The sequence below is a fragment of the Quercus suber genome, unplaced genomic scaffold (genome assembly GCF_002906115.3).
Source record: "Quercus suber isolate HL8 unplaced genomic scaffold, Cork oak 2.0 scaffold_492, whole genome shotgun sequence".
NCBI classification, from domain to species: Eukaryota; Viridiplantae; Streptophyta; class Magnoliopsida; order Fagales; family Fagaceae; genus Quercus; species Quercus suber.
The window spans coordinates 177,456-198,583 of record NW_027069941.1 but is presented as its reverse complement, the minus strand read 5'-3'; the positions used below and the strand labels follow the sequence as shown (position 1 = coordinate 198,583).

At 36.2% G+C, this 21,128-nt stretch overlaps 1 protein-coding gene across 1 annotated transcript in view; it reads left to right on the top strand.

Moving 5' to 3' along the window:
- Positions 1 to 21,128, top strand: part of LOC112023786 (uncharacterized) — an 82,843-nt gene that overhangs the window by 52,234 nt on the left and 9,481 nt on the right. Inside the window, exons 35-53 of the mRNA XM_065763100.1 lie at positions 921 to 1,210; positions 1,336 to 1,420; positions 1,555 to 1,893; positions 2,338 to 2,700; positions 2,784 to 3,273; positions 4,437 to 4,600; positions 5,701 to 5,863; positions 5,992 to 6,261; positions 6,481 to 6,678; positions 7,522 to 7,564; positions 10,154 to 10,278; positions 10,408 to 10,920; positions 13,924 to 14,691; positions 14,797 to 14,870; positions 15,041 to 15,386; positions 15,476 to 15,574; positions 15,649 to 15,804; positions 19,007 to 19,188; positions 19,308 to 19,778. Of these exons, the coding sequence (XP_065619172.1) occupies positions 921 to 1,210; positions 1,336 to 1,420; positions 1,555 to 1,893; positions 2,338 to 2,700; positions 2,784 to 3,273; positions 4,437 to 4,600; positions 5,701 to 5,863; positions 5,992 to 6,261; positions 6,481 to 6,678; positions 7,522 to 7,564; positions 10,154 to 10,278; positions 10,408 to 10,920; positions 13,924 to 14,691; positions 14,797 to 14,870; positions 15,041 to 15,386; positions 15,476 to 15,574; positions 15,649 to 15,804; positions 19,007 to 19,188; positions 19,308 to 19,778 (5,139 nt within the window). The remainder of the gene's footprint in view (positions 1 to 920; positions 1,211 to 1,335; positions 1,421 to 1,554; positions 1,894 to 2,337; positions 2,701 to 2,783; positions 3,274 to 4,436; positions 4,601 to 5,700; positions 5,864 to 5,991; positions 6,262 to 6,480; positions 6,679 to 7,521; positions 7,565 to 10,153; positions 10,279 to 10,407; positions 10,921 to 13,923; positions 14,692 to 14,796; positions 14,871 to 15,040; positions 15,387 to 15,475; positions 15,575 to 15,648; positions 15,805 to 19,006; positions 19,189 to 19,307; positions 19,779 to 21,128) is intronic.

Here is a 21,128-nt window from a genome sequence, read left to right as displayed (position 1 = left end):
CTGCACCTCAGGTTCATGTGCTGCCGAAGCCTTCTTGTTTCTTCTATTGTATACTATTGGTGCCATCTACACAAATCCTTAGGCTCACTAGTAGAGGATAAGAAAAGAAATCAAGATAGGTTCTTGATAGGTTCTTGATGACAGAAAATGAAGAAAAAATTGCAAACCAACTTGAATCCTAAGGATCTCAAGCTTTGATACCAAATTATGATGGAGGAAAAATGGTGAAAAGGAAATATGTTTAAGATTCTAAGTTGCTTAGAGAAAAGAAAGAATGAACTAGCTCTTCAAGAGACACACTCTTAGAATAATACCTCATAGGTAGATTTCTTCTATTCAAATTCAACTAGCTTATATTGTATAATAACCGGCATTTTGAAGATTTAGAGAAATCAGTTTCAGATCTTAAACTCTTCTTAAGACTCTTCTAGATTGCGTTGCAGTGTTAGGCTTTCGTTCTTTTTCTTCAGTCCCTTGTACTTTATGCACTTGATTTGTTTTTGTCCTTGATGTATACTTTCTGTATACTCAGGTGACACCCTTCTTCTTTTTAATATATTTTTATTACTTATTCAAAAAAAAAAAAAAAAAACAATATAAGCTAGTAACAATGCTAGCTTAAAAGATGAACTACATCATTTATGTACATATATGTTTGCTAATGTCTTTGAAAATCATAATTTATTAAAGATGTTGCCATTTTTTATTTTAAAATTTATTATTGTTTAGACCCTTGTCCACTAGAATAACTATAACATGAATTATTGTGCACACGATTCTTGTAATTTCAGAACCTTGTTTTATATATTGCTTCTATTCATCTCTCCGTTTTCAAAGTACTGGATGACCAGGAAAATATGTAGTTAAGTAATGAGAATTTAATAGAAAGATGATATTCAATGTGCTTATGCTGCTGCCAGGCTTGTTTTAAAGGGTGATACTATTGAGATGAGCGCTAATGCACTAGGCTTGACTATGGAGAGTAGTGGAATCAGGATATTGGAGCCTTTTGACACCTCTGTTAAGTACTCAAATGCTTCTGGGAAGACCAATATACATTTATTTGTTTCCGATATATTCATGAATTTTTCATTCAGCATCTTGAGACTATTTTTAGCAGTTGAAGAGGACATTCTGGCATTTCTAAGGATGACTTCAAAGAAAATGACAGTTATCTGCTCCCAATTTGACAAGATTGGAACAATAAAAAGTATGTAAACATGATGCTGATCCCTTTCTCTCTCTTTCTCTCTCTCACACACACACATTAGCAATGGAAGAAGTTAACATTTTTAATTTAATTACTGATGACTGCCGGATTGTTGCACCCTGCAGATCCCAACAGTGATCAAATATTTGCCTTTTGGAGACCTCATGCACCACCTGGTTTTGCTGTTCTTGGTGACTGTCTGACACCACTGTCAGTGAAATCTCCTCTGATTGTTTCTTGAGACACTTTTTTTTTCCCCATAGAGATTGATGCTTTTTCTTCCTTGGGATTAGTTCTTTTTAAATTATCTTTGTAATATTGGCTTATCAGTGTTCACATTACAGGGACAAGCCACCTACAAAAGGAGTTCTTGCTGTAAATACCAACTTTGCTAGAGTTAAAAGACCAATTTCTTTCAAATTGATTTGGGCACCTTTATCTTCTGGAGACCTTTCTGGTCATGTAGTAAATAGTTTTGACTCACTACCAAATGTTGTCCGTGGTAATGGAGACACCGGTTGTTCAATTTGGTTCCCTGTGGCACCCGAAGGTTATGTTGCATTGGGCTGTGTGGTTTCCCCTGGAATAACACAACCACCACTATCTTCTGCTTTTTGCATTTTGGCTTCTTTAGTTTGTCCTTGTTCCCTGAGGGATTGCATTGCAATCAGCACTACTGATACGTACGTAAAATTCCAGGACTAAATTTTCTGTTATAAGTTTAGTTTATATGACGTGCATTCACTTGAGTGGTAGGAATTTTTTGGGAACAGTTTAGATTGCATTGGGAGCTGTTTAGTAATACTTATTTATAATGGTTTTGTTATCCAATACGATGTCAGTTTGCAATCTGTATGCTTGGTAGCTGTTAGGGAGTGGATCAACAATATATATAAGGCATACTACATACAAACACTCCCTCTCATGTGCAAGCCCTTGCATATAGAAAGAAATTGTAGGAATGTGGGTTACCAAGGCAACCATGCTATGACATTATATTGGGCATCATGAGTTCTAAAAGCTTAAGCTGTTAGGAAATGGACTATCAATTTATATGAAGCATATTACACACTAACAGCTCTAATAAAATCATGATTTTGATTTCTTCTTTAATGTTTGAATTGTAGATACCTCTCAAGTTTGTCATTCTGGCGCATAGATAATTCTCTTGGCACTTTCTTGCCAGCAGATCCTGCTAATTTTAGCTTAAAACCTAAAGCATACGATTTGCGTCATATGATATTTGGGTTGTCAGAAGACTTTGCAAAAGCACCTACCAGTACAGATGCCCAGACTTCCCCTTCTGGTCATTTACACAACCAACAATCAGGAAGATCGATTGCTGCAAGCTCTGGCCGGCGTTTTGAGGCTGTTGCTAGTTTTAGATTAATATGGTGGAATCAAGGGTCATACTCAAGGAAGAAACTATCCATATGGCGTCCGGTTGTGCCACAGGGGATGTTATATTTTGGTGATATTGCTGTTAAAGGGTGTGTGATACTTGTGAATTTCATATTAGATGTCTATGTTTTTATAGATTCAATGTTAACTATGGATTGTTATGTGGATTTAGGTATGAGCCTCCAAATAATTGCATTGTTCTTCATGATTCTGGAGATGAGGAGCTTTTCAAAGCCCCTCTGAGTTTCCAGCTAGTTGGGCAAATCAAGAAGCAGAGGGGAATGGATAACATTTCTTTCTGGCTACCTCAACCTCCCCCAGGTTATGTTTCCTTAGGTTGTATTGCAAGTAAAGGCCCTCCAAAGCAGAATGAATTCAGCACATTAAGATGCATGCGCAGTGATATGGTCACTGGGGATCAGTTTCTGGAGGAAAGTATATGGGATACATCTGATGCCAAATTCACATCAGAGCCATTTAGTATTTGGGTGGTTGATAATGAGTTGGGAACCTTCATTGTCCGTAGTGGTTTTAAAAGACCTCCAAAAAGATTTGCCTTAAGGCTGGCTGATTCAAGTGTGCCAAGTGGGTCAGATGATACTGTTATAGATGCAGAAATTGCAACATTTTCTGCAGCACTCTTTGATGACTACAGTGGTTTGGTGAGAATCCCTATTCCAAGTACCTCCATTTAATGTCATTAATAAGACGTCAGACCAGCTTTTGTTTTTGGAAATCAATGCTAGTTAAAGAAATGAATAAATATGGTAATTGGTGAACTAATTGTGAATGAATTACTAGTACGTAAATTTCTTGTTTAGGGGGGCTTTCAGGTTGCAAATAAAACAAATGCTTACATTCATCTGCTTACAACCTTCTGGACTGCAGAAAAAGGGTGATATGAGTTGTATGTATGGTTTTTGATGGCAATCATGCAACAGTCTCTCAGGCTTGCCTTTTCGTTGTATATATGGCTCATATTTTGAGAATAATACTTGATCTTGTTAGCAATTTATTAAATTTTTTGTTTGGTTAGAAGTTCATTTGTCATATTAATAAAAATTACATCTTTTTTTTTTTTTTTTAACGTTATACTTGATTTTCAGATGTTTCGTAGGAACTAACTTTCTTAAAGATGACAAATGAACCTTAAAAAAAAAAAAAAAAAACTTTCTTAAAGATGGTTTTTTTTTTTTTTTTTTTTTTTTTTTTTTTTTTTTTTTTTTTTTTACGTTATACTTGATTTTCAGATGTTTCGTAGGAACTAACTTTCTTAAAGATGACAAATGAACCTTTAAAAAAAAAAAACTTTCTTAAAGATGGTTTCTTACTGGTGAGGTATGGTAGCAGGGTTAATATTCAATATAATGAACTAGCACAAATGGTTTCTCCTCCTCTTGTGAGAGTAAGGTGGAAGGTGATGTTGTGGGTTTAAAACCCACTGATGTACTTGTAACCAATAAAAAAAATATTTAAATATAATGGCATCTTTCATTATTTTTTCTCCTAAGAGTCTTAAGTAATGCAAAGATCTGTTCTATTGCTTCAGGTTATATATAGTCTTTCTGAGTGCAAGGGGTATCTTATTTTTGTTTGAAATCTAGTGTTGTTTGTTGTGACATGTGAGCCTATTTTTCATTTTCTCTTAGTGCGCAATCGAAATATTATATATTTTCTTCTTGTGCTGCTCAAAAGTAGATTGTTCCTTTTTTGGATGATGATCATGATTTAGAACTCAGGAACCTCGGGCTCTTTTTTTTTTCCTTGAATAGACAAATATGGCCCTTTGATGGCAAATATATGATTTTGTTTCTGAATTTTACAGATGGTTCCATTGTTCAATATATCTTTTAGTGGAATTGGGTTTAGCCTGCATGGAAGAACTGACTGCTTGAGTTCCACTGTCAACTTCTCTTTGGCTGCTCAATCATATAATGATAAGTATGAAGCTTGGGAGCCTCTTGTTGAGCCGGTAGATGGACTTTTAAGGTACTTTATTTATTGTGCTTATTACATCAAATGAAAGCACTTTACTGTACTTTGCATCAAATTATATTTAGTGCTTGTGGAGTGTAAAGATATACACTGATACTGTAGCAGATGGAAAAAGCACATCTTCGCCAACACCTAGGGACTTCACCTTCTTTTATACAATTACTAAATTCCATAAATATCCTTGCTTTATGTCTATTGTAGGAAGTGTCCCTTCCTCTCTTCTTCTTCATTTTTGGATTTTCTTGGTTGTCTGGATTTCAAGCATTTAAATCTCTGTTGTAATTTTCTTTTCTAATTGGTAATTTACGCACTTATCCAGAAGATCTTGAACCCACAAATTCATGCTCTACCCCGTTCTTATAAGGGGAGGAAGTACCATGTAAGCTAGATCTCATCGGCACTTCTATCTATAACCTTTAGCTTTTTAAAAAGAGCAAAAATGACTGTTAGTAGAAGTTGTGCCCCCCCCCAAAAGGGGGAGAGCAAGTAGTAGATGATTTGGATTCTTAGGATGGAGTATCTTATTAGCAAAATCTTCGTAAGTTGGAGAAAATCTAATTTCTTCTCTTGATGTATTGATATTTTTCCTTGATTGAAGAGGGGGGTTTGGAGGGCGTGGGGTGAGTTGAGTTTATAATCCCTGGCTTGGCATTTTTGTTTGATTTATTTTCCTTTCTTCTTTCTTTTAGATTTTACTTTTTAAATTATTTTTAAGAGAGAAAACCTCTCATTTGTATTATGATAATTGGTTTTATTTTTATATTATTTTGTTAACTAATCAACCAAAAAAAAAAGAAAAAAGAAAATTAGGTTTCAATGTTTACCTCCAAATTGTATGTTTATGTCCTTGCTAATTTTTGTCACTTACAAGTTACAAGTAATATATGAAGCTGTTGAGGATCTTTACCCGACCCCAAAATATTGAACCTAAGGCTTGGTTGTTGTCCTTATCTACAAGCAAGGAAGCTTTGCCTTTTTACATTTTCTTCTGTTTTTTGGCTGTTAATATATTTGCTTTAATTATAATGATAATATTCTATTTAAACCTTTACATTATTAGTTCATATCATTTCCTAATTCAGTCACTTTTGCAGGTACCAATACAATATCAATGCCCCTGGTGCAGCTTCTCAGTTACGTCTCACTTCAACTAGGGATTTAAACATAAATGTTTCAGTGTCTAATGCAAATATGATTATTCAAGCTTATGCAAGCTGGATTAATCTAAGTCATGTTCATGAATATCATAAAAAACAAGTAAATCTCTTCTATTTCCTCTCTTATTTTGCAATTTTACTTTTCTCTTTTCATTTGTTGCTTTTATACAATGGTATGTACTAATATTTCTTCCCCCCAACCCCCCCATGTGTACTTGCATCAAATAGGAAGCATTTTCTCCAACTTACGGTGGAAGATCTATCATTGACATTCATCACCAGAGAAATTATTATATAATCCCACAAAACAAACTTGGACAGGACATTTTTATTAGAGCCACTGATATCAGGGGACTTCCAAATATAATTCGGATGCCATCTGGGGATATGAAGTCTATAAAAGTTCCTGTTTCAAAAGATATGTTAGATTCTCATTTGAAAGGAAAACTTGGCAGAAAATTCAGAACAATGGTGACAGTTGTTATAGTGGATGCACAGGTATGAGCATTTTTATTTCATGATGGAGGTTATTGCTTTTAATTCTAAATAATTACTTTCATATAAATTTATTTCTGAAAAATATATGATAACTGGAAAATTTTGTCCTTCAATTACTATTATAAATTCATTGACTTGATACTAAATTTAGTCATAGCCTCTTGCTTTTGTACTGGTTTTTATGGGTTATTTATTCACCCGGATATAACTGAAATGCAGTTCCCAAGAGTTAAAGGCTTAACTTCTCACCAGTACACTGTAGCAATTCGTCTCACTCCAGACCAAAGTGTCTTGACTGAATTACAACTCCATCAACAGAGTGCACGGACATCTGGAAGAAGTGAAGATAAATTTTTGTCTACTGAGCTTGAATTGGTCAATTGGAATGAAGTATTTTTCTTCAAAGTTGATTCACCAGTATGTGGATAACTTTTTTTCCCACTTGCTAACTTGTTTTTTTTTTTTCAAGGATATATATGTTTTCTTTCTTTCTATTTTTGGTTTCTTTTCATGAGTTGTCACAACTTTCATTTACCTGAGCTTTGAGCTTAGTCTGAAAAGTAAAAAAAAAAAATATACCATTGAAATTCCCCTACTATATTATTTTCATTCCTGATGGTTGCTGATAGCAATTTGACCTTAGCATTCAGCAAATTATTTCAAATGCCTGTGTTGCATAATTAAGATTCAGTAAAATTCTAGAGTAGTAAATTCTTCAAAATTATTTTCCTTGCTTGCTGCAAACTTGTAATTACATGCACTTATGAAAGGATTTTCAGGCTTTTGATCATAAGTACCCCAAAATATCGCTAGCTTAGCTGTGCAACTTTTTAAACAGCTGCTTTCCTGCTTAATATATCCCAACTTGTTACTCTGTTTTCGCAACCTCATCTATGTAGATTGTGGAAGACTTTTACTGGTTCCATAGGATTTCCCAACCTTTTACTTGTTCTATTCTTAGGACTAATTTAAAAGAAAATAACTCAAGTTGATGCTGCTAGTAGCCCTCTGGATTCTGCATCAGAGAATTGGTTCACTCAAATTATGCTGTTGTTGCTTTTTCTTAGTGTGGATATTCATGCTGTATAGGGTTTACATGGTAAATTCACTTTTTTATGCACAGTTTTGACATAATTGTAGCCTGTATGTACAGCAGTCATCTTTTTACAATAGCATTTTTAACTTTATTCCTTGTTCTTTTTTTCTAACTTTTTTTTTTCATGGCCACCTTATGATATCCTATCATCCCAATTTGCACAGGACTATTACTTGATGGAATTAATTGTAACAGACATGGGAAAAGGTATTTCTTTGAGTGTACCTATCAGTCAATTTTTGTGTTTTTCCTACATCTTTTATTGATGCATTTGGACATCATAAAATTATTAAAAAATGGCTCTACTTATGGCGTACAATGAATTTATATATGTATACATACGTATATTTCTATCCAAAACTAGTAAGATTCTTTCTGGCAAAGTGATGCCTTCAGCATCAGATAAAGTCAGTCTTCATAACTCTGGCTTGACAAAAGAAATAAGGAAATGCAAAGACTTGCACGTATTGAGGACGTATGTTCCAAGCATTGGAATGTTCTTGAAAACAGCTTGTTGTTGTTTGCAATGGAATGCCACATTTTGCATTACTTATTTTCTTAGGCTATGGTTTTGTGCAATAGAAAGAAATCCTCACAGTTGGAAATCAATATTTACCAAGCCACCAAGACTATATTCTGTTATTTGGTAGAAAACATTTTTTTAATGAATAATGTCTGAACTTTATTAATAAACAGAAGAAGTCAAAGAGCTTCCATCTCCATCTAGCCCCCCTAAAGTATTGTAAATTTGAAATATTGCTTTACTTATATAAAAAAATTTATTGCTGGGGATAGAATAGATGAGGATTCTCGACTCCAAGAACAATAAGATGCCCACTGGACTACAGAATGGACTGCAGATTTTTCCCTACAGAAGACATGGGGAGATGTAGGAGTCTAATGCGTAACATGGACGATGACGACTTGGTATGGTGATGACACAGGTGGTGACAAGGCCAGCGAAGCCTATGGGCTGAATTTCACAGTTGCCATATAGTTTTTGTAGCTAAATCCACATGTTGCAAGTTTGTTGTAAAATTGGAGGAAAAATTAGTTGGCGGCACACTCGGATGCTATATTAAATATAGCATGTGATTGATATGTTACAATTGTATTCTAGCATGTGATAAATGTGACTTAGTTATGGATGATGTTATCCCCAATAACCAACTCTTAGGATATAAATATCCTTGTACATGCATTGTAAAGGAAGAATGATTGTTAGTAAAATTAAGAATTTCATATGTGAGTATAGAATGAGGTGTGAATTCCCTTTCCTCTCTACATTCTCTCTCGCCTTCTTTCTAGAATCTCTCTCTCTCAAAATGCAAGTATTTTGTTTCTTGCATCATTTTGGAATCAAAGCCTTGTGTTTTGATCCTTGTTCCGTTGGAGTTGAAGGGATTTCTGGTATCAGTCAGATTGGGCCAAAGCAGAATTCTCCCAAACCGAGCTGCTCTTCAATGCACGTCTTGGATTTAGTTACAAGCATCTTGTCATCTTCTTTTCTTGATTAAACCAAGTAAAAATAACACCCTAGAACCAACCTGTTTCACACAGAACCAGATTGCAGAAATTGTTTTTAGGAACCTGCTTTTCTTCATTTGCCCCATTAAATCCCTAAATCTGAACACATGGCTCCGAGAATTACCTTTTCCCACTAATACTTCACTCCATAACCTTCTTGATCTTGCACAACCTGAACTAAATCCTTTGAAAGAACCTGGCCAAGACAGAAAATTTCTGCAGAATTTCCATATTTGTGTTCTGCAGAAAATTTCAACCCAAATTCCAAGAATCATTCTCCCTTCACACATAAGTCAATCCTAACCATAAAACCTTTGTTTTGTACACCAAAACCTGACCTAGGTACCTTCTACTTCCAACAACTTTCTAAAATCTAGCATGCACAGCAATGCATGTGCCAATAACTAATTTTCCCTCCAATTTCAAATACTACTACAACTTGGCACATGTGGATGTAGTTACACATGTGAAATGAACTCTTAGGCTTTCCTTTCCTTGTGCCATGTCAGCATGCCACTCTCTTGGGTTGCTTCATCATCATCCTTGTAATGCATTAGGCTCCTGCATCAAAATCAGAATTTTAGATTTGAGTTTAGATTGAGGCGTGAATTCCCTTACGAGAATCTCTCTCTCTCTAGAAAATGAAAGTATTAATCTTCTTGCATCAAAAGGTATTAGAGCATGGGATTTTGATCCTTGTTCTTTGAGTTGGATGGTAAATCATCTCCCTCAGATTTCAGTCACAGCAGCAAGGTTTTTTTTTTTTCAAGTCCATTTATTTAAGCTCAAGTGTCAAGATTTTGACCTAAACCACGTAAATTTCATTTCTCGTCTCATATGCCTCAATCCTCCAGAAATCCCAGCCAAACACCATAGTTTCCAAGTCTGCTATAGCAGAATTCTCGGATCTGCAGAATCTACTACTCCATTCTTTCATATTCTCCATTTCAAGATATCCCTTATCCTTCACTCCCTTGCCTCGTAGACTACTGCTACAGAACGGCACGACTGTAATGTTATTGTAATTTCTTTTGCTTTCAAGCCCTTGGGGTAGCAGTTTTGACTGGAGATCATACAACATGGATGTTTTGTGCCCTCCTATAATTCTGCAGACGTGTAATATTCTAAATAAATCTCTTACCTAATAACAAATAAGTTTTTTTACAAAGACATTATCTTTCAGGCACTGTAAATAAACTCCTTTAACCATGCATTGTAGTTGTTTTTAATAATAATTTTTCATTATTAACTTATTGTCTGGTTTTTCAGGTGATCCGATTGGATACTTTTCAGCCCCCCTGAAGCAGATAGTAGAAAACATCCAAAACAGTTCATATTCACATGATTATCAAAGCAAATTGACCTGGATAGAATTATCCTCGATAGAATCTGTGGTGATTTTTTTTTTCTCGCATTTGCTTGTCTAATATGTATCTTGGAAGGTTGAATATATTATTGTTCACCCCTTAGATATTAAATTTTTATTTAGAAAATTCAATTCTTACATAACACTATTCATGCAGAATATGATTCAGAGTGATAAAAATAGAAGTTCATGTGGGAGAATAAGATGTGCTGTAGTTATGTCACCCAGACCTGAAGTTGAGAGCAGAAATCAACCTGTCTGTGCTAAGAGAAAATCTGGACATATTCAGATTAGTCCCAGCAAAGAAGGGCCTTGGACTACTGTGAGGCTAAACTATGCGGCACCTGCTGCTTGTTGGCGGTTAGGCAATGACGTTGTTGCCAGTGAAGTAAGTGTCAAGGATGGGAACAGATATGTGAATATCAGGTCTCTGGTTTCGGTACATAACAATACAGATTTTATACTTGATTTGTGCCTTGTATCCAAAGCTTCCACAGAGAATGTGAGACCACAAGATGGTGCAAGTAATTCTAAAGGGTTACAAATTGATGGTAGAAATGTTAAAACAGATGAGTTTTTTGAAACTGAAAAGTGTGACCCAACCATTGGCTGGGTTGACAGCTCGGTTCAATCAAGCCCAGATGTTTCCAAAGGTGGAAGCCCCCATAAGGTGAGTTATTAATAAAAAATGTTTCCCTAGTGCCTTGGAACCGATACCATGTGGGATTCCTCACCCCCCCTCCCCTTCATTCAACTCTTTTTCTTTACCACATGATGGATGTATCACTAATGCCAAATGTAGTCACCTTTAATCTCCAGTTCAGGTGGGTACAAGGGCTGGTGTCATCTATACTGCTTAAGTTGTTATTTTTATTTCTTCTCTTCTTCAGTTCCATAACCCATTAGTTTTTCTTGAATAATATGGATACTTTTTTTGTTTTGTTTTGTTTTGTTTTTTTTTTTTTTTCTTTCTCTTTTATTGATGCTGCTAATTGAAAAAAAAAAATCCAATTAACCCATTAGTTTTTCTTGAATAATATGGATACTTTTTTTGTTTTGTTTTGTTTTGTTTTTTTTTTTTTTTCTTTCTCTTTTATTGATGCTGCTAATTGAAAAAAAAAAATCCAAGTTTTCCCCCTTTTTTCTTTTGTTGTCTTGTGACCAAGTTCATTAAATAATTTAGTTCGATATAGATTATTCTATACTTCTTTTTTTTTTTTTCATTTGAGTTGTACAATATTAGAGATTAGGGTTAGGAGAGATTAAATGATAAGAGATTGAGGGGGGAAGGGAGATGTTTAAGAAAAGGTTTGTGGCTATGTTAGTTGGTCCCTTGCCTTAGCAGATATTTATATTAAAGAAGTATAGGATGATTACAAAAATATCCTTACACTAATACCAAATAAAAAGCTAATATAAAAAAAAAGAAAAAAAAAAGAAAAAAGAAAAAAAGAAGAAGAAGTAACACTAATGCTCCCCTGCAAGATAGAACATGAAGATCAAACACGCCAAGCATAAAAGACAATCATTGAAAGCGGGCATGAAATAATGGCTTTGTGAGATATCACCAAACTGAAATCTGATTGATAGCCTATATCCATGTCAACAAATCTTGAATAAAGCAACAGTCAACTTTGATATGTTTGATACGCTCCTAGAGAGCAAGATTTTTAGCAATAAATATAGCAGCCTATTGTCATAATACATCTACATGAACATCAATGATGCATGGTGTTTCAAGGATTTGCATCCTAATTCTCTTGTAACCAGTTAGTTATATGATTTCTTAAGCATTTGCCAATAGGATTTAGACACTTGTCAAGCATATAGAAGGCTACTAATGCCAAACAACTAGTATAAGTACCAGATTGTAGTTACTTTTTGATTAGTCTTTGAATGCAATTACATAGATTAGCCTAGTGCAATTTTCAAGAGATGGATTTCTCTAAGGAAGGTTTTTTCACACCTTGGTCCTTGTTCTAAGCAACTTGCATTTCCTTTGATCAATTCTAAACCTAAACAGAAGCCCCCTTAAAATCCCTGCATCAATCAATACCCAAGTCATGAGGGAGGGAATGGACGTGTAACATCTCAAAAGCAATATGAGTGATAGCTTTATCCTCATTTTTAGAATTAGAGCGGGCAACAACATTTTGCTTTTTACTACTTTAAGTGACGAGATTGCTTCTAACAAAGGTAACGATGAGCTACCACTTGTCCCAAAAGTTTAAGTTGATAGAAAATAGTGATTTTCACTTAATGTAATAATCTCACCCCAACTATATAGATATTGTCCACTTTGAGGCTTATACCCCTTACAGTTTTGTTCTCTCCCAATGCACAGAACAATGGGAGAAAAGGTCTCTACACATTGAAGGGAGATCACTCCTTATAAGCACATCCCTAAGTGTTTCCCAGGTGATGTGGGACTCCAAGATTGCTTCTTCCACTAGTCCTTCGCAATCCACCCTTGTTATGGGCACACGTGTAAGGGGAAGCGCATGGGGATGTGCTTATAAAGAATAATCTCCCTTCAATGAGTAGAGGTCTTTCTCCCACTGTTGTATGCTTTGGGAGGAGAATAAAATCATGAGGGGTATAGGCTCTAAAATGAACAATATTTACACAGTTGGGGGGTGGGGTTGTTACAAATGATATTAGTCATGCCCTAGCTGGACATATGGGCCCCACATGAGAGGATGTGTGTGCCCGTAAGAGAGGTGGATTGTAAAGGACCAGTAGGAGAAGCAATTCTAGAGTCCCACATCGCCTAGGGAAGCACATAGGAATGTGCTTATAAGAAGTGATCTCCCTCAATGTGTAGAGGCTTTTTCCCTAATCTTGTTAGAATCACTAAAACCTATCACGAATAGAGAACAAAGGGCTTATACAACAGTTCTCGTCCAAGTTTACCCTTTAGATAACACAATATATGACAAATTGAATTGAAGTGAGGTTGACAGGGAGAATGCAAATACTGACTAACCACACCAACAGCATAAGTAATATCAGGACAGATAATAGTAAAATAAATTAACTTCACAACCAGTCATCAACATCAATGAACAGGTCACCTTGCACATCATCAAGAGAAATAAAACCCTATACTTCACAACTAGCTGTAAACATTGACCAACATCAGTAAACAAGTCACCTTGCTAACCATCAGGGAAAATGAAACCCTATTCTAGAAAATCCAAAATAAATACAAAAAAATTTAATAATAATAATAATAATAAATTCTTCCAATAACCATGGACAATGTCCCACATTACTATTCTACCTGTTCAAGGTCCCTGCTTGGTTCAGGTTACTAGAGGCTTCCCCCCCTTGCCCCGAAAAATATCTCTTAACCACTTAGCTTTTGGGCTGAATGTCACCAACATGGTGGACCTTGATTTGACTGGGTGTCAATAACACGACTTTGTAATTCATTATCATATAGCGCGCAATCATAACATTTAATCATTGCAAATGTGCATTGGAACGATGAATGCATAACAATGTAATGAATTGTTTCTATTTATATATATATATATATAAATATATTCCAGCTTTACATTGTTAGAAAAAAAAAATGACATAATTCAGATGTTAAAGACCTTTTATAGGCCAAGTTCAATGACTGATTTTGGAGCTGTGAGCTTGTGTCTAAACACCATTGATTTTGCAGGAAATTTATGAGGTTGAGTTACCAATGGGTTGGGAATGGATTGATGATTGGCATTTGGACAAGGCATCTACCAATGATGCTGATGGTTGGGTTTATGGTCCAGATGTTCAAAGGCTAAAATGGCCCAATTCTTTTGATCCTTCAAAGTTAGGGAACCACGCAAGGCAAAGGAGATGGATCAGGAGTAGAAAACAAATAATACGTGAATTAAAGGACATTTCTGTAGGACTACTGAAACCTGGAGACACTGTGCCCCTTCCTCTGTCTGGTTTGTCACAATCTGGAATGTATGTCTTGCAATTAAGACCTTATAGTTCCATTGATCCTAGTGAATATACTTGGAGTTCTGTAGTGGATAGGCCTGGTCAAAAGGATTCTGGTAAGCCAAATGTATGTTCTGAACTATGTGTATCAACCCTTATCGAGTCTGAGGAGCTGTTATACTGCACCCGGATAAGTGGAACTTCATCAAGTGGTTCACATAAATTGTGGTTCTGCTTGAGCATACAATCAACAGAGATTGCTAAAGACATCAATTGTGATCCTATTCAGGACTGGACTCTTGCCGTCAAGTCTCCATTGTCTATTACGAATTTTCTTCCCCTTACAGCTGAATATTCTGTTCTTGAGATGCAACCAAGTGGTCATTTTGTTGACTGTTCTAGAGGAATATTTGGTCCAGGAAAAACTGAAAAGGTTTACAGTGCTGACATAAGAAATCCATTGTTCTTCTCACTACTTCCGCAAAGAGGATGGCTTCCTATGCATGTAAGAGTTGTATTCTTGTGCCTTTTCTGCTGGAATGTTTTCTTTCTTCAGATATAGTAGTCACGTTTGACCCTTTAATTTTTTTTTTTTTTTTGGTTGTTATAGGAAGCTGTTCCTTTATCTGATCCTCATCAAATTCCATCTAAAACATTAAGTTTGAGAAGTTCAATATCTGGAAGGTTCCAATATCTGCTTCACACTTTATCTCACACTTTTTTTTATTGTTTAATCTTTTCCTTATTAAGTTCCGTGTATTGTTTAACTTTTGCCTATATATTGACGTCTTTTCTTTTCTTTTTCTTTTTCTTTTTCTTTTTTCTATTGTGCTCCTAAATAATGACATATTCAGGATTGTTCAAGTCATTCTTGAGAAGAATTATGACCAAGAACAGCCATTGCTGGCAAAGATTGTTAGAGTCTATGCTCCTTATTGGTTTGAAGTTGCTAGATGTCCCCCACTTACATTTAGGCTCCTAGATTTGTCAGGGAAGAAAGATACAAGGATTGGTCTTCATTTTCTGTCTAAGAAGAGAAACGAAGTATTATTGGAGGAGATAACTGAAGAAGAAATAATTGAAGGTTGCACATTAGCTCCTGCTTTGAATTTTAATATGTTGGGTCTCGCAGTGTCAATTTCTCAATCTGGCCAAGAACATTTTGGACCTGTTGAAGATCTTTCTCCTCTTGGTGACATGGTATTTTCAATATCCATCCTATTTGATGTCATCATATTTTCAAGCAAAGATAGAATGTTTGCTAAGAGCAAATTTTCTTTTGTCTTTAGGATGGATCATTAAATCTCTATGCTTATGATGCTGATGGCAACTGCATACAGCTTTTTATCTCTACAAAACCATGCGCTTATCAATCTGTTCCTACAAAGGTAGTTAAGAAGTTGGGAGCTTCATATAAATCATGTTAAGTTATGTAGTTTCTGACTTGTTATCCTGTTCTTAGGTAATTTCTGTCCGACCATTCATGACATTTACAAACAGACTTGGCGAAGACATACTTATTAAGTTTTGCAGTGAAGATGCACCTAAGGTTCTTCGTGCTTCTGATTCAAGAATATCCTTTGTACATCATGAAACAGGTGGTTTAGATAAGCTCCAGGTTAGTAGACTGGTTGCTGTTGCAGTACTGTTAACCTCCTATGCATGTTTCACCACTCATCAGTGTGACTTTACCTACTTAAAGATTTTTACGATCAATTTACCTTGAAATGTCACACCCTTTTGAATTTAATATTATATCAAGTTTTGAATGCTTTTCCATATTGGGATTGTGTTTGGTAAGAATCATGAGTGTATGGCTAGATATTTAATTTGGTTGCTGTAGCAAGACTTTCTTGGTAGAAGTGTGTAATGGTTCCCATGATAAGTGGGTACGTCGATTAGATTTAGAGTTTAGTAGTCCAAATGAGGAAAGTTTTGTACTCCTATCAAAGGGATTTTGATGAATAAAATTTCTATTGAAATTGTCTCCATGGTTTGGTGCCGACTCTGGCCAACCCTCGGTGTTGACTCCTAGTGGTTTTCTCATGCTGCGTGCTAACTCCAAGCAGGCCTAGGTTTTGACTTTTTGGTTATTTATCTTTAATTTTCCTGTTATTTAGTTTCTATTGCAAAATTTTGGTTCATCCTGCATAAAATCTGTTATAAGAGCAAAATCCAGTCCATAGAGTGGTTAGAGAAGCAATATCCACTTTGGAAGCCTAAGTTTAAGGCAAAGTCCAAGAAGAAGTATCCATGGTAGTTAATTATGTTTTTATATTTTATTTTATGTTTTATTGGTTATTCTAGAGTCAAGGATATTTTAGTAATTCTGTAATTGTTGGGTACAGACCATAGTTGTGGGCCCTTAGGTTTTATTTTATTAATTAATAAATCTTATTTAGTTTATGGGTATTTAATATTTATGTTGAAGTATTATTGGAGGAGATAACTGAAGAAGAAATAATTGAAGGTTGCACATTAGCTCCTGCTTTGAATTTTAATATGTTGGGTCTCGCAGTGTCAATTTCTCAATCTGGCCAAGAACATTTTGGACCTGTTGAAGATCTTTCTCCTCTTGGTGACATGGTATTTTCAATATCAATCCTATTTGATGTCATCATATTTTCAAGCAAAGATAGAATGTTTGTTAAGAGCAAATTTTCTTTTGTCTTTAGGATGGATCATTAAATCTCTATGCTTATGATGCTGATGGCAACTGCATACAGCTTTTTATCTCTACAAAACCATGCGCTTATCAATCTGTTCCTACAAAGGTAGTTAAGAAGTTGGGAGCTTCATATAAATCATGTTAAGTTATGTAGTTTCTGACTTGTTATCCTGTTCTTAGGTAATTTCTGTCCGACCATTCATGACATTTACAAACAGACTTGGCGAAGACATACTTATTAAGTTTTGCAGTGAAGATGCACCTAAGGTTCTTCGTGCTTCTGATTCAAGAATATCCTTTGTACATCATGAAACAGGTGGTTTGGATAAGCTCCAGGTTAGTAGACTGGTTGCTGTTGCAGTACTGTTAACCTCCTATGCATGTTTCACCACTCATCAGTGTGACTTTACCTACTTAAAGATTTTTTACTATCAATTTACATTGAAATGTCACACCTTTTGGAATTTGATATTATATCAAGTTTTGAATGCTTTCCCATATTGGGATTGTGTTTGGTAAGAATCATGAGTGTATGGCTAGATATTTAATTTGGTTGCTGTGGCAAGACTTTCTTGGTAGAAGTGTGTAATGGCTCCCATGATAAGTGGGTACGTCAATTAGATTTAGAGTTTAGTAGTCCAAATGAGGAAAGTTTTGTACTCCTATCAAAGGGATTTTGATGAATAAAATTTCTATTGAAATTGTCTCCATGGTTTGTTGCCAACTCTAGCCAACCCTAGGTGTTGACTCCTAGTGGTTTTCTCATGCTGTGTGCTAACTCCAAGCAGGCCTAGGTTTTGACTTTTTGGTTATTTATCTTTAATTTTCCTGTTATTTAGTTTCTATTGCAAAATTTTGGTTCATCCTGCATAAAATCTGTTATAAGAGCAAAATCCAGTCCATAGAGTGGTTAGAGAAGCAATATCCACTTTGGAAGCCTAAGTTTAAGGCAAAGTCCAAGAAGAAGTATCCATGGTAGTTAATTATGTTTTTATATTTTATTTTATGTTTTATTGGTTATTCTAGAGTCAAGGATATTTTAGTAATTCTGTAATTGTTGGGTACAGACCATAGTTGTGGGCCCTTAGGTTTTATTTTATTAATTAATAAATCTTATTTAGTTTATGGGTATTTAATATTTATGTGTGGGCTTTGGTTTAATTCAATTAGGGTTTGGTTTACTAGTGAAAGTAGGAGTCCTAGTTCTATTAGAAGTTAAGATTTTGGGTCTATACAAGTGTGTGATTGTATTCAAAAAAGGAGTTGATCAATAAAATATTTAGTGATTTTAGCATTGAGGCATGTTGGCATTATTGCATTTCCTTTCTTTTCTCTCACTCTTTTTCTTTCTTTTTGATATTCTGTCACCCTTCACAGATACCGTGCATGCACATGTTCATGCTACTGTTCATTTACACTGTTCATAGTACTATTCACAGACTGTGGGGAAATTTGATATCCATTTTTTCCCCCTCTTTTCAACCTTAAATCGTGTTTTTTTTCTTCCTGACTGAATCCTATTCATTCTTCAACCCTAAACACCCTTTTAAAAAGTTCTAGACCCTTGATCGCCAAATCCTCCTACATCTTAACCCACCACATGCACATGTAGACGAATTCCCTAATTTTATCCTATATCAACTCAAAAAGCTGTCAAACAAGATTCACAGAGAAGGGAAATAAAAGAAATCAAAAGAAAACAAGAGTTAGATTAAACTAATAAAATTTGATAAAAAATTGCATGGCTATTGCTGTTATGAGATGTTATAAGTTTGTTCTTCTAATCTTGAGGAAGAACCCTTCCCATTTAAATTGCCAATCCTTTTAAAGTTAGGTGTGAAACATTTGGCATTTATCTGATTGTTTTGTAGTTAACATGAGTTTTCTGGGACCATTGGATTTTTTAAATGCTATGTGTCTCACTTCTTGCTCAAAATTGGAGGGAATCGGAGAATTTTAATGGTCAGGCAGCTTCTCCAATCCTTCTGTATTATGGAAAATACACCGTTGTTTGTAATTCCATTTTTTATGTATGAAATCACTAACTTTTATGTGTGTAGAATATCCCTCCCATTCATGATTATTATATCTGTAAGGATCTTAAGGTAATCATTGTAAATTAATTTGGTCAAGTTTTCATAACATACGTCAGGTCCGATTAGAAGATACCAATTGGTCATTTCCTGTACAAATTGTAAAAGAGGATACCATATTCCTGGTTTTGAGGGGGCCCAACGGTGATCGAAGATTTTTGCGAACAGAAATTCGAGGTTATGAAGAGGGATCACGTTTTATCGTTGTATTCCGTCTTGGATCAGCCAATGGTCCTATCAGGTGCGTTCCCTTCAAGCTTAGTTACGTACTTAGCAAAATAAAAATCCATGTTAGGAATCTACCAGTGCTTCTACACACACACATTCAGTGATTCACATGCAAAAGATTTTCTTAAACAGAATTGAGAACAGATCACGTGGTAAAACAATCAGCATTCGCCAGTCTGGATTTGGTGAAGATTCCTGGATTCAGTTGCAACCTCTTTCAACCACCAATTTCTCTTGGGAGGATCCCTATGGCCAAAAATTCATAGATGCTAAAGTTGCTGGTAATGATAGCAATAATGTCTGGAAACTCAATTTGGAAAGGAATGGATTAATTTCTTCAGAGGAGCAGGAACTAGGATTGCGTTTCCTAGTTGTTGAAATGGATGATATCACGGTTGCTAGGTTCATGGATGGCAGGACACCAGGGTCAAGTTCACATGAAGAGATTACAAGCCCAACACTGACTGGAATCCATGGAAATTCTCAAATACAGAGCATGGTGCAGAACAATGCTGCACCTGTGGAGCTCATAATTGAGTTGGGAGTTGTTGGGGTTTCTGTTGTTGACCAAAGACCAAAAGAGGTTTCCTACTTGTACTTGGAGCTAAAAAAAAAAAAAAAAAAAAAAAAAAAAAAAAAAAAAAAACCTAAGTTATTACAAAATAAACTAAGATAATTCAGCTCCGTCTCCCTCTTTGGCTGGATGGTCCCCAACGTCTTTAGCCTGGCTGTCCGTAGCAATATGATCCATTGGAGCTTCATGGACAAAGACGTTCTCATCGAAGAGAGCATCAGTATCCTCCGACTGAGCAGGCTGGGAGGTGGACGGCTCGGGGGCAGAGACGGTGACGGTGGATAAGTCTAACTCTGGGTACAACCTCCTCACCTGACGGAGGGCATCGTCGAACCCGTCGTTGAAAACCAGACTCAGCTCTGCAATAAGGGCGTCGGAGTCACGGTACTCGCATACGGCGTCCTCCTTGGCCTGACGGACTTCATTGTCTTTGTCCACCAAGTCTTTCTTCAAACTTTCCACCAGCTGAGCGGCCTCATCTTGGGCCGTCTCGGCCATCCTTAGCTTCTTTTCCTGAGTGACCTTCCAAGCCTTCAGGTCGAGCAGCTCCCCCTCCGTCACCTTAGCCTTCTCACGAATCCGGCCAATGGTCGTCTCGTGGTTGAGACATCGTCCCATAAGGCCTTTCATCATGATCATAGCCTGAGGGACAACAAAAATGAGTAAGAAAAATATAAGTCAAAAAATGATGAACGGATGGACTAAAGACGACGGAGTAATTACCTGGGCAATGTTGAAGAGGCCTGTCTCCCCCATCGCCTCCGTCAAGTGATTCCCAAGATCCTCGTAGTCGTCGGTGGTAATGATCTACGACAACTTCTCCAAGGCATACTTGGAATCCTCACGGAGTAAGACGGGTGGCTTCTTTTGCTCGCCTGGCTAACCCGTCATCAGCCCTTTGCCCTTACCGTGCTTGGCTGGAGTAACTGACTTACTCCCCTCAGCCATCAAGCCGAGGACCGGGTCCAAGGGGACCTTGGGCTGTTTAGGTGGACGGTCGCTTTTCACGGGCAGCTTTCCCTTTAAAGATTGCTTACTAGAGCCCGTCCCCATGGGGTTCGTTCCAGTCTGTTTGTTCTTCGCAGCTTGAAGTCTTATGGCTACTCGTCTCTTTGCATCTTCCATCTCTGAAAAAGGATGACAGACTAAGAAAAAATAATAATGACGCAAAAAAAAGTCATGAGGGTAGACGGACTTACGCAGACGGGTCTGTTTCTCGTACTTTAAAGCCACTGGGGTGGGATCAGGACCGTCACAATACCAGTGAATAGTATTGAGGTTGAAGAGCTTGGCCCACATCCGCTCCTCTGGTGTTGTCTTGGAAAAAATTCTCTCAAGGAAACTGAATTCCTCAAGTGTAATTTGGGGACGCCGTCGAA